Source organism: Emys orbicularis, chromosome 4 (assembly GCF_028017835.1).
Source record: "Emys orbicularis isolate rEmyOrb1 chromosome 4, rEmyOrb1.hap1, whole genome shotgun sequence".
In the NCBI taxonomy this organism is placed as follows: Eukaryota; Metazoa; Chordata; order Testudines; family Emydidae; genus Emys; species Emys orbicularis.
This window is the reverse complement of record NC_088686.1, coordinates 25,163,432-25,175,929: the sequence shown is the minus strand read 5'-3', so window position 1 is coordinate 25,175,929 and position 12,498 is coordinate 25,163,432. Positions and strand designations below refer to the sequence as shown.

At 38.9% G+C, this 12,498-nt stretch overlaps 1 protein-coding gene across 1 annotated transcript; it reads right to left on the bottom strand.

Moving 5' to 3' along the window:
- Positions 1-644: 644 nt before the first annotated feature.
- Positions 645-4,452, bottom strand: SLC25A29 (solute carrier family 25 member 29). The gene is made up of 2 exons (XM_065403627.1): positions 3,909-4,452; positions 645-2,697 (listed from the first exon to the last, which is right to left on the bottom strand). The coding sequence occupies exon 2, from the start codon at positions 2,662-2,664 to the stop codon at positions 1,954-1,956; it is 711 nt and encodes a 236-aa protein (XP_065259699.1). The 5' UTR covers positions 2,665-2,697; positions 3,909-4,452; the 3' UTR covers positions 645-1,953.
- Between the last annotated feature and the right edge of the window lie 8,046 nt (positions 4,453-12,498).

Below are 12,498 nucleotides of genomic sequence, written 5' to 3'. Positions count from 1 at the left end.
GACAGACAGAGTAGCTGGATATATAGAAGACAAAGCCCTTAATTTCAGGATGTCTGGTCACCCTATTCTTCTGGCCATAAAGAAAGAAAAAGCATTATTAGTATGCAGCTTGAAACATACCCAAGCATTGCTGTTTTAAAGAGATCAGTTTAGTTCAGCTTTTACACTCATGCTGAAAACAGCCCACTGCTATACCTTTTGCTATCAGGAGCATGTGTAGAAAATAAATTCCTTTAGGCAAAGAAAGTGTGCCTCTTTCAATCCTTTTGGAAGCTAGGTATATTAGTCAAGTCAAAAGGGTGTTTAATTACAGAAGTGTTAACACAGGGTCACTTCTATTTATAAAAAGAGCAGAGGACTGAAGTCAAAATTTTTAAAAATTTTATTCCTTAAGTTTATATTACAGTAAATACAGAATACTGTACAAAGGTGTAATCGTCTTTGCTCTGAATTGTTGTGCATATACATCTTAGCAGACACGTTTCACATTCAGTTTGAATCTCAGTGCAGGTAGGCACCAAAACATCCAACATACCTCCAAGGTATACAGAGACATACCAGTTTTACAGGTTTCTCCAGCATATTGTGTTACAGTACAAAATGCTATGAACTGAAGTTTTTTTATTTTTTTTTTTTAAAGTGTAAACACATATTGCACCTGTCCCAAGCAGAAGTGTAACATGTTCAACATCCACTATCTCACTGAGCAAGCTTGATACATTTAACATGCTTCCCCTTCATGTTTGTGCCAAGCAATTGTGGTTCTGATCCAAAATTTTGGATAATTTTGTTTAAAGCCATTAAAGTAATCCCTTTTGGGCACACTGCTATAAATATAACAGCTGGTGAATGTTACAAAAGATTCTCCAGAACCCTTTTCAGTATGACTTTATCCCAATGCACTGTAACCAAATACACAGTCAGGACAGTGTAGTATAAGAACTTAATGTAATACCAAACCCTAATCCCTTTTCTTAGGCATTACACCCCTATCCATTACTCCACAGTGGCATATGGAACCTCCACCTCTATGCCTCTGTGTATTTTCACCACTATATAAAAAACAAAAAGTATATAAGTGATGACCCAACAGTTTAACAATTTGAGCAGTAACTAAGAAAGGACTTCATATTACACATCACTGACTGCCATATTGCCTGTTTGGAGAATACATGCCACCGCTCACCAATTACATAAACCTCTCCAGAAGAACGAAAGCTGCTTGCACTAAAGCTAGTTAACACTTTCCATGCACACACAAAAATGAATAAAGTTGAAAGTAAAAGCAAATCATGCCATCAACCTCACTTGCCTTGAGTTTCCTTAACTCTGCAATTTAAAGAAACAAATGTAGGTGGGGTTCAAATGCTCCTTTTAAGCACAATGAAACAAGAAATACATCTGTGTATAGAAGGAAGTGAGAGAAGTTACTTAAATAAACTAAACTCAAATTTACAAAAGCCAAGGAGAAAGATGTGGCTAGCTGAAGGCTACTCCATGCCTTAAACATTTAAGAGTTCTCTGTAACATCTCCAGCATAGTAAACCATGACTTCTAATAAAGGCTACAGGTGTCCCAGTCAAATACAAAAGAGCATTTTTTGTATTCAAACAATATGATCCACTTGGTCATTCAAAACAGGATTGGAAGAAAACCTGGTTTCTGGTATTACAAGATTCTCCAGACCATACATAGTGATAGAGCAGCAATGTCTGTACAGTATGTTTCTAAAGTCAGATCCCTACATTGCCTGGATTAACACATTTTGATCATTATAAAAGGCAATAAGCTGCTTATAGAAGTGATGAGATGAAATCCTAAGTAACAGCCTTTATACAGATAGAATTTATTTACACAGTTTCTATAGATAAAATGTTTACAAAAATAAGCCCCGTAAAATGAACTCCAGAAAATAAACATGTAACAGATGTGTTAGATCACTGAACAATGAATTCACAAGCTTGAAGGCTGCTGGATTGCTGGACCTGCCTCACATTCATGTAGATTCTCTTCCGACCTCATATACATAAGAAACACCGTGACAGTGGCAAAAGTAGCTGCATTGACAGGGAAAGCTCGGAGAAGTGTAGAAGTAAGACCCCTTGTAAACACCCTCCAACCTTCCTCACGGTAACTTTTTCTAACACAGTCCAGAATTCCATTGTATTGAACAACTCCTCTGAGTCCATCTGCCTGAAGCCGGGACTTGATCACATCCACAGGATAGGTAGACAGCCAGGATACAATTCCTGACATGCCTCCAGCCAACAGCAATTTGGGGATGATGTAACTGTCCTCCACTTCACAGCCTAGGTATCTGGTCAAAGAGTCGTATGTCAGGAAGTAAAAGCCAAAGCTCGGTGTCTCTCTTAGGAATGTGGAAACCATGCCCCTGTTGATGCCTCTCAAACCTTCCTTTTGGTAGATTTTAACCAAGCAATCTAGAGAATTCTTGTAATTCTTTGACCTTAGATTGTATTCACCTGTTCCCTGAAGTTGCATTCTTGTCTTAGCTAACTCCATAGGGCAGCAGATCACACACTGAATGGCTCCTGCTGCCGAACCTGCAAGAAACTGGTTTAGAGGAGTGTCTTTTCCGAGAGCACGGATTGTGTTTCCCTGAACGCCAAACACAAGTGCATTAATGAAGGTAAGTCCCATCATTGGTGACCCAATACCTTTATAAAGTCCAAATGCCTAGAAAATAAATTAAAAACAAAATGCTATTTAAGAATAGTGTTAATGATTTTCTAAGACTGCATAGAAAATAAGCTTCTCTTCAGCTCTTGTACAACTGTTGCTCCAACTTCTCAACAAGGTGGCTGGTGGCAGAGATTCCCTACAAAGTACACCTCTACCTCGATATAACGCTGTCCTCGGGAGCCAAAAAAAAAAAAAAATAATAATAATCTTACCGCGTTATAGGTGAAACCACGTTATATCAAACTTGCTTTGATCCACCGGAGTGCGCAGCCCCTCCCCCCCGGAGCACTGCTTTACCGCGTTTTATCCAAATTAGTGTTATATCGGGTTGCGTTATATCGGGGTAGAGGAGTACAACATTGTCTGTCTGCATTAAGCAGTAATTTGATCAACAGCCAGAACTCCAAAAAGCATCTTTCAGCATAAGAACATTGCCAGTTAAATGTTTAAAGTTCTCATATCTACTTAATGGTCGCAAGGACAATTATGATCATATAGTCTGATTTCCTGTATTATACATACCACAGATTTCACTCAGCTATTTTTGTATCCAGCCCAATAACTTGTGGATGAATTAGAGCATCTTTCAGAAAGACATCCAGTCTTTGTTTAAAGACGTCGAGTCAGTGGTGCCCAAACTTTTCCTGTCACACTCCCCACCCCAGTAATGGAATCTGTCTAAACCCCCTCGGTTACTGCAGCTGGCTCAGCAGAGTAGCTACATCTGGGGGTGGAGCAGAGCTGCGGTGCTCCCTCCCTACCACACTGTGGGGTCTGGCCTGGGGCCCACCGCATGCCTCCCTGAACTTCATGCCTTACAGTTTGGGGACCATTGCTCCAAGTGATGAACCCTCCACAGAGATTTAAGATGTTCAATTGTTAATTCCCTTTTTTAAAAATTGCATCTTATTTCCAAAGCGTTAACTTTGTTGACTTCAATTTCCAACCACTGGATCTTGTTTATGCATTTGACATCTAGATTACAGGTCATTCCAGTGCTTTGACAACCAGGTTTGAAAAGATTTGGTGCAAATTCTTAACTGTTTGGAAGTTCCAGAGATAACAAACCTGTCCTGATGAAATGTGAGAGTTTCACCATCTGGAGCTCAATTAAGATCAATGTAAAACACTACCATTTCATAGTTTTTCTAATCACATTAAATACATTTATTTATCCTTGTATAAAACAGCAATTGGCTACTTACTGATTCATGCTTTATGATAGATTGAAAGCAATGGTAGGTCCCACGGTAGAGAGGTTTCTCTACACTTTGTACTTGAAGGCGCACCTACAAGAAGTTTAGTGAGAAGAAGTTATTTGTATGGCAATATTGATGTAACTGGTACACTAGTGCTTGGTACCTATATATGGAGGTATATTATAGTAGTGTCTACACAAAGCACACAGTAAAGATACCAGAATGCCATAAATGGCAATGTAAAATCATTTTAAAGAGATGTTCAGAGTTGATTGCTTTTGAGATGATGATAAAACCTGGGGGGAAGCATTCATTAAACTAAGTCCTTTTTATAAAAAATGGGAAATATTTAGCCATTTTGAAAGTGCAATAGGGTGAAAACTGGCAATAGGTTTCACCCACGCTAAAAAACAAAGCTTTCTTAACCTAGATGTTAATGATATTTGTCAACGCTTTGGGATGTAATGGAGAATTTTTATAACTGATCTACAAACTAAGCATGAAATGTGGCCAGTGACATACTATCAGTCCTCAAATGAACAATTTTAGAATGTCTGGACCAAGATTAAAAAAAAAAAAAAAAAAAAAAAAAGGCTAGTGTTTGTGGATGCCCAACTTAAGTCACCTTAATGAGGTCTGATTTTTCTCACAGGTGCTCAGCACTTTTTGAAAAATCGGGTACTGCTAAGGTGTCTCAAATTGGGCACCCCAAAAAAAAAAAAATAAAAAAAAAAATCACAAGGCTCTTTCAAAATAAAAAAAAGTAGGCCCAGGATTTAAAGGCAGAATGCCAACTTAAGTGTTCAATAAGCTTTATAAAGCATATTTCTAAGCTACAGTGCTCTAAGTGATCTTTATTTACTCTGATTTATATATACTCCCTATGCAACATGCACTTTACCCATAGTTTTTCTAGACTGAACCAGTATATTTTTGGTCAGAAAGATGCCACTGTAATTGTGTGTGGAGTGAGAAGGGATAGGGCGTGGAAGGAAGGCCCCATATTCTCATGTATTTATAGGCCATTCCTTTAAGACTTCAATTTGACCCCCCCCCCCCCAATTTGTCTCCTGCACTTTATAAACATTTTTAAACTCAGATACACACATGTAAAAAGCCATATTCCAGTAATTAACATGGATTCTGGCTAGAATGATAAAGCTAGAACTTTGTCTTTGTTTATCAGAGTGCAGGGTTGTGAGCATTTTTGGGAGGGGATACCTATTAGCCATCCAATATGCTGCAATTTCAAAGCAAAACATGCTTTTTAAAAGAAGTTTTAATTCTAGATACCGTAGTTCTCCAATTTGCATGATGGATTCTTGAACCCAGTAACTGTTCTCCCTATCTGCTTAAAGCTCCCACCGGTGTCAATGGAAGACCCATGCATACAGCAACAGCAGAATATCTATGATAGTGAAGGCAACGTGTGGGTCAGGAAAGGATTTTGGCCAGTTTTGTTTGTTTTTTGTTCAAGTTTCGTATTTAGTTTTCACTTTTAAAGAGACAGTAAAATTTACTTTCAAAGTTAAATATCATTAGTATTTTCCTCAAAGTAAGAACTAGATCATGTAATATGCAAACTAAATGTCAAGGGTCACTTTTTAAAAGCAAAAGATGGTTTGAACGATCTAAGCACAAGAGCACCTTTTTTAGCCTGCCATATGGCAGGACAACTCACTCCAGGGAAGAGACCTTGTTAAAATATTGCAGTACAGAGAGATATTAAACCAGTTACAAACCACACTGAACTAAGTTTACAATGTGATTTAAAGAGATCATAGCCTCTTAATTTCCTACAGATTACTGAATACGTGATAGTGTGGTGTGAAGGATTTATCCGCCTTAATTTGGGATTGTTACAAGTAGCAGAGCCGTTAAGTGAGCTAGGACGCTCATTCTGAGCAATGCCAATAAATTTAATACTACACTACCATGAATAAAAGAGCAATCAGTTTAATTTTATTGGTACTATTTTTCATATCCCCTGGCTGTAAATCCAAGTTACAAGGAGTCCCAAGTTTACAAGGAGTCCCAAACTGTATAGGCCTTGGAAGTAAAGGAAATAACTTAAGTTTAAGACCTTTCATTGCCCAATAACTTTTCTATATGTAAGTGTTTGCAGATAAAAGATGCCAAAAGTGTGCTCTGTATCCACGTTGGAATCCTTGGTATAAAGCTTCAGTTTCTAGTCCTAACTGAAATATTGGACCTTGAACCTATCACTTGGACAGGACTGAATACTACCTCTCAAACCTTAGGCCAGTATAATTGGGCATAAAAACACCAAATCTAGATATGATGGGAGGGATTTTGTTTGTTTTTTAAATGGCAGCTGTTTGAAGACACGTCAATTGTCAATGTCAGAACTAGTCAGGACAGAGATGTGTTAACTGGCACAGTGGAGGTAAATGTTTCATAAATGCAATTTATCCATGGCTCACTGCCACATTTTAATATTTTGAGCAGAAAATAAAGTTTGATGCTTTTATGCTATGCAATTTGGCTTATGAGAGTCTGCGCAGAGGTGGGTTTTATTACAAAATTATACTATATCATTAATCTGCTGATAAATTCTTATCTTCCTCTTTCCTGCATCTGACAATTCATGGTGATTTAAACAGGCAGGCCCAAAAGTAACTTCACTTTACAATTACTGAAAATTTGTTTTACGATATCAAAGAATGAGCAGCAAAAAAAAGCAAATATTAAGTGTGCGCAAGTTTGGTGCATTTTAGATATGTCTAAACTAAACATATGCCCTCCAAATTTAAGAAGTGGATGAAACAGATCAATTGAAAGTGTGCCCAAGATCCAGTTTCACAACCACTTTGTGCACAACCTTAAGCACATGGTGAGAAATGCACACCAGAAAGTTTCAGAAGAAAAATCTATAGACTTAAAAATGTTCCCATTAAAAAGGGATTCTCATACCCCACTCCCTCCAATTCAGAACACTAGTAATGGGACACATCAGTTTAAAACTAAAAGGGGTGGGGGGAGAGAAAAACTATATAAGGTTGTCTGTTTGAACTAATCATACATTTTGGAATAAATTAAGACTGAGAGAAACAGAAGTGTTCACCTGGTCTATACTTACTAGGTAACTCTCCAGTGATGAGGCTTATCTGTCATCTACAACAAAGTAACACTTTTGCTGTTAATGAAGACAGCCCCTAGCTCAGAAAGTAAAGGCAGTTAAAAGCAACAAAGCAATTTTACACATTACATCAACAAACCAGGGAAAGGGAGTTTGCCACTTTTGAGATTAGACTCAAAATCTGTTTGATTGGTTTTAGCATGATTTTAGAAATTAATTCTTTATCCTATGTGTTTCCACCATCTCCCCATCTCTCCCCCATCCCACCTTCCCTCTCCCCCATGTTTTTGCCCTTATGAAGCGTGATTGCTGGCAAAAAGGTTTAAAGGTTGAGGAGGAAGCAGAATTCTGGCTCTATTAATGCAGCTTCCTCATTTTTAAATTAGTGTATTAACACTTTAGTATAGTTTAAAAAAAAACAAAAACAATCCAATTAGCCATCAGTCCTGTAGAGTTAATCTTAACAGAACACATAAGATACAGCATTTTATGAACAGTTCTCTCTTTTTAAAGACCGGTTACAAATTCTTAGTTTTCCCCATACTTTAATAGTGATTATACAAATACTGGTTAGTATTGTATTCTCCAGTATGGAAAAAGTAGGAAAGTACTATTTCCTTCTACCAGTATGAAAATAAGTTACCCTGGATTTAATAAAGCAACAACTATTAAAACAATTACAGAAATTGACAATACTCCATTGAACTGTCATAAAAGTTAGTCTACGGCCAATCCAGCTCTCACTGCACATTAAATAATGCTTAATTTAAAAAAATTACAACTATTAGAACATTCAACACTAGAGTATCAATCCTTCAGACTTAAGCACTTGCTTTTTATATCCTCTCAGTAGTTCCATTGACTTAAACATCTCCCAAAACCTGAAGTTAAGCATGTATTTTAGTAGTTCCACTTTAGTCAATCAAACTAGACACGAGCCATACATTTAAGCATGATTAAATCTTTGTAGGTGTGGGGCCCTAGTACTTTTTCTCTGCACCAACTCTAAAAATAGTTGCAAATCCAAGTAATACAATCAATGAGAATGCATTTAGTGAAATGCAGCCGAACTGTTTAATAGCGAAGGTTAACATATCCTGAAGTGTGAACAGTTTGCATTGGACTGATAGGAACTTAATACCCAGTAGATATGAGAGTCTTTTCAATAATAAACCATGTGGCTAAAATATGTAATAGGGCGATGCACACCCTTAATAGTCTTCAGATATTTCCCTTATTTATTGCATTTAGATATCCAGCTTTGTGCTGAACTTAATAAGCATAGTGTGAGATGGCATGCTCTGTAGAGGAGAAAGTTATCAAGTACAGTATATTAATTTATTACTGGGTACACCTTCTATTGGGAGACTATATTCTGCCTTTACACGTGACTAGACGGTGTAAAACTCTCAAAGTGCCTATATCCCATTTTGAAAAGTGACTTAGACACTTAGGAGCCTAAGCCTCATTGACTTTCCAAGAGACATAGCCAATTCTGAAAATACTATCCTTTTATCTAGGATAGTATTTTCCTAGATATTTATCTAATATGCCTTCTATTTCTAGCTACTTGAATCCTAAATCTCAGTCTATCTGCATACGATACATACAGCTAATAGTCATTAGTGTCTCAAAGGAAAAATCAATTCTGGCTAGGAAAGGTAAAAAGATTCTTTCCTCTTCAAGGAAAGAAGCCCAAAACAGTGTGTCAAATTGTGAAACTGCTGCTTCATGCAGTTAATTGCTTTTGTTCACTAATGATATAACTATTGGCCAATATAACAAACAATGCTTTCAGAGGGAATAGGAAAACTTTTTTTAAAAAAAGGAAAAATTCCAGCCCAGAACAAAATAAGATTAAATTACAAGAGAGGGTACAGACAGTTTTAGATGTCAGTGATAAACAGCTGCAGGGAAGCAAGCCTGGATCTAAATTCTTAAGTTTAAACTCTGTCCTGTTACTGGTTTGAATCTTACATTCAAATGGTTTTCATTTGCTTTTAAAGATCTGGGGCTTCAGCAAGTCTAGAAGAATACTTGAAAAGGATTGCTTCAAGTTTTGGACCATCAGGCTTAAGCTTCTGAAATGCCGGTGTTTATATTTTTTCCCCCTTGTAAATACTTTTGCACTACTTTCTGCCTAGAGTGTGGAAGTTAAACCTGTTCAAAATCAACCCACCTTAACAGTGTCGAATGGATGTCCTACTAGCACCCCAGCAGCACCTGCAACAAGATAAATGGCAGTTTTATAGTTGTACGATCTAGCATTTTTTCCCTTACAGCAATCCAATGCTACAGTAGTCCTAGAATGAGCTGGTAACTCTAGGTGTAACTCAAGGTGCACTTTGTTAAGGCAAGCCACACATGGAACAAATTACCAGGGGAAGCGGTGGATTCTCCGTCTCTTGATGTTTTCAAATTAAGACTAGATAGCTTTCTGGAAAATATGCTTTAGTCAAACAAGTCACTGGGCTAAAGAAAGGGTGAAATTCTGTGGTGTGTTATTCAGGCGGTCAGGCTATATTATCTAATGATCCCTTCTGGCCTTAAAAATCTATGGACGTCATCATCCCCAGTAGGCAAATATTGTGGTACCACAGGCATGTCGATGTAGAAGTGACAGATTTCCTTGAAGTGGAAATGATTGTCAGGTATATATGATCTTTACTGGATAGGAGCAAAACTGAGACAAACAAGGCTTCTTGTAAGAATAGGCTGACAGTCTTTCCAGATGTGGTGGAAAGCAGTGTCCCAACACAGTACTCCTGATAGAATTTGCTCGAGTCCTAACTGAATGGAGTGAAGAGATCATCTCACTACAGCGTGGTTAGGACTAGGCGTAAGGTTCTTTGCCTACTATTTTGAAGCCTGTAAAGAAAGTCTTCGGGTAATGAAGTATAAAAAACTCAGCGACAACAGTTCTTTAATGATGATGGGTGGCTTTACCCTTACTCATCCATGCACCATTAGACATTGTTTAAATACACTAAGGGCTTGCCTACACATGATCTGCTACTGCAGAGCAGCTGTGCCACTCTAGCCCTTCAGTGTAGACACTCACTGCAGTGATGCAAAGTGTTCTCCCTTCAGTGTAGTTAATCCACCTCCCTGAGAAGCCTTAGCTAGGTTGACAGAAGAATTCTTCCATTGACCTAGCCTTATCTATATGGATAAGCTTAACTTCTGAGTGAGACCTGGCCTAGATTGATAAAGGAACGTGGGCATGGTGACAGTGAGTGTTGCCATGCCTAACTCTCAGGTGCCTAAAAAGTCACTGGGATTCACAAAGCCTGATCTTGGCACCTAGGCTTCTTATGCAACGAATGGGGAGAGACTGGTGTCTAAGAATAGGAGTCATGAAAAGCCAGCATACTAGGTGGCTCCTAACCTAGCTAAGGGCCAAGATGAAGCCAAGTGCCCTGTGATAAGCTCTGCCCCTTTCTTGGAGATAAGGGCCCAACTCTAGGCTGCAGCAAGGCACCTCCCCTTGTTTGGGATTCTCAGCTGCATGCCCTCTCTTGGTGTTACATGCCTATGCTGTTTTAGTAAGAAGCAAGGAGAGAGAACTCCCCACTGGGGCCTTATTGTGGGAGTTCGGTGTTTAAGTCCTTTTGTGAATCTAACCCTAAGTACAGTAACTCCTCACTTAAAGTCATCCCAGTTAACGTTGTTTCGTTGCTGATCAATTAAGGAACATGCTCATTTAAAGTTGTGCAATGCTCCCTTCTAAGTCGTTTGGCAGCCGCCTGCTTTGTCCATTGCTTGCAGGAAGAGCAGCCTGTTGCAGCTAGCTGGTGGGGACTTGGAACCAGGGTGGACCGGCAGCCCCCCTATCAGCTCCCCGCTCCCCTAAGTTCCCTGTGCAGCAGCTGCCCAGCAGGCTATCAGTTGCCGGCAGTTCAGCTGTGCCTCCCCACACTACCATGTGCTGCTCCTGCCCTCTGCCTTGGAGCTGCTCCCCAAGACTCCTGCTTGCTGTGTTGGGGGGAAGGGAGGGGCTAATGTCAGGGTATCCCCCTCCCCCCTGCACCCCGCTTACCCCATCTTCCATAGATCAGGGGGGACATAGGACAGGGGGAGCTTGCTAGCAGCAGCTGCAGTCTCAGCAAGCTGATCTAATTAACAAGGCAGCGTACTTAAGAGTGGGTCAGCGTACTTAAAGGGGAAATGTGCAACACACACACAGTCTCTGCCTGCAATGCTGTCTCCCCTCCCTCCATTCCTGCTGCCTTGTAGAGTGTGAGAGTTAACCCTTGAGGGCTCAGCCAATTGCTAATTCATCATTTAGCAGTAAGGCATTCCCTGGGAAATATCCCACCCTCTGACTCCTCCACCTCAACCAAGCTTCACAATCATCATCACTGTGTACCAGTAGTAAATTGTTTGTTTAAAACTTATACTGTGTGTGTATATTATATATGAGAGAGAGAGAGAGAGACTTTTGTCTGGTGCAAAAAGTTTCCCTGGAACCTAACCCCCTCCCCCCCCATTTACATTAATTCTTATGGGGAAATTGGATTCGCTTAACCTTGTTTCGCTTAAAGTCACATTTTTCAGGAACATAACTACAACGTTAAGTGAGGAGTTACTATATTTAAATCCTCTATGAAATTCTGATGTATAAATCAGAAGGTATGGTGTTAAAGATCTAGCACATCCCCTACAGCACAACTATCAGGGTGAATAAAAATCAATGATTAAAAAAAAAAAAAAAAAAAAAAAAAAAAAAAAAAAAGATTTTTTTTATTTAAATCAGATTTTTTGATAAAATGCTTTTTGAGGAAAAAAGCAATCATTATAGCTCAAAGATATCTCATCATGGAATAGAGATTATAAATTCTAAAGTATGAAACAATATATTCATGTAATGTTTAAGAAAAGTTTTTTTTAAGTGAGTTCCAATAATTCAAGGATTAGGGACCCAATCTTATGGGGTTCCAGGGGCTTCTGTATAGAAAGATTTACCTAAATAATCTATCTACCCAATGGGACTCAGTGCTAAGTCTAGAAGATACCATCAGAGATGCTTAGTTTTGCAGTTCTCAAACTGTGGATTTGTGTCTCCAGAGATAACATGCTTGTTAACAGCAAAAATGTTTTTAAATAAAATAAATAAATATACAGAGGTGAGAAATAACAGACCTCAACCCTACTGTCCCTCTGCAAATTTGTGTACAGAGATTTCAATCCCTTACCTCTCTCTAGAAGTTTCAAAAAGTTCAATGAATAGAAGATTGTTGGGGGCGGAATAGATCTGGACAAGGAGAAGTGTTCTGGAGATAAATGTGAGAAGGGAGGGACAGACAGTAGAAACAAAAGTGAAACTGATTGAGCAGCATATTCCAGAAGTCTTGAGATCTTTCTGAGCCCTGGTCGACGGGGAGGGGGGGGAAAATCGATCCAAGTTACGCAACTTCAGCTACGTGAATAACGTAGCTGAAGTCGACGTACTTAGATCGACTTACCGTGGTGTCTTCACTGCGTCGACTCTGCCTG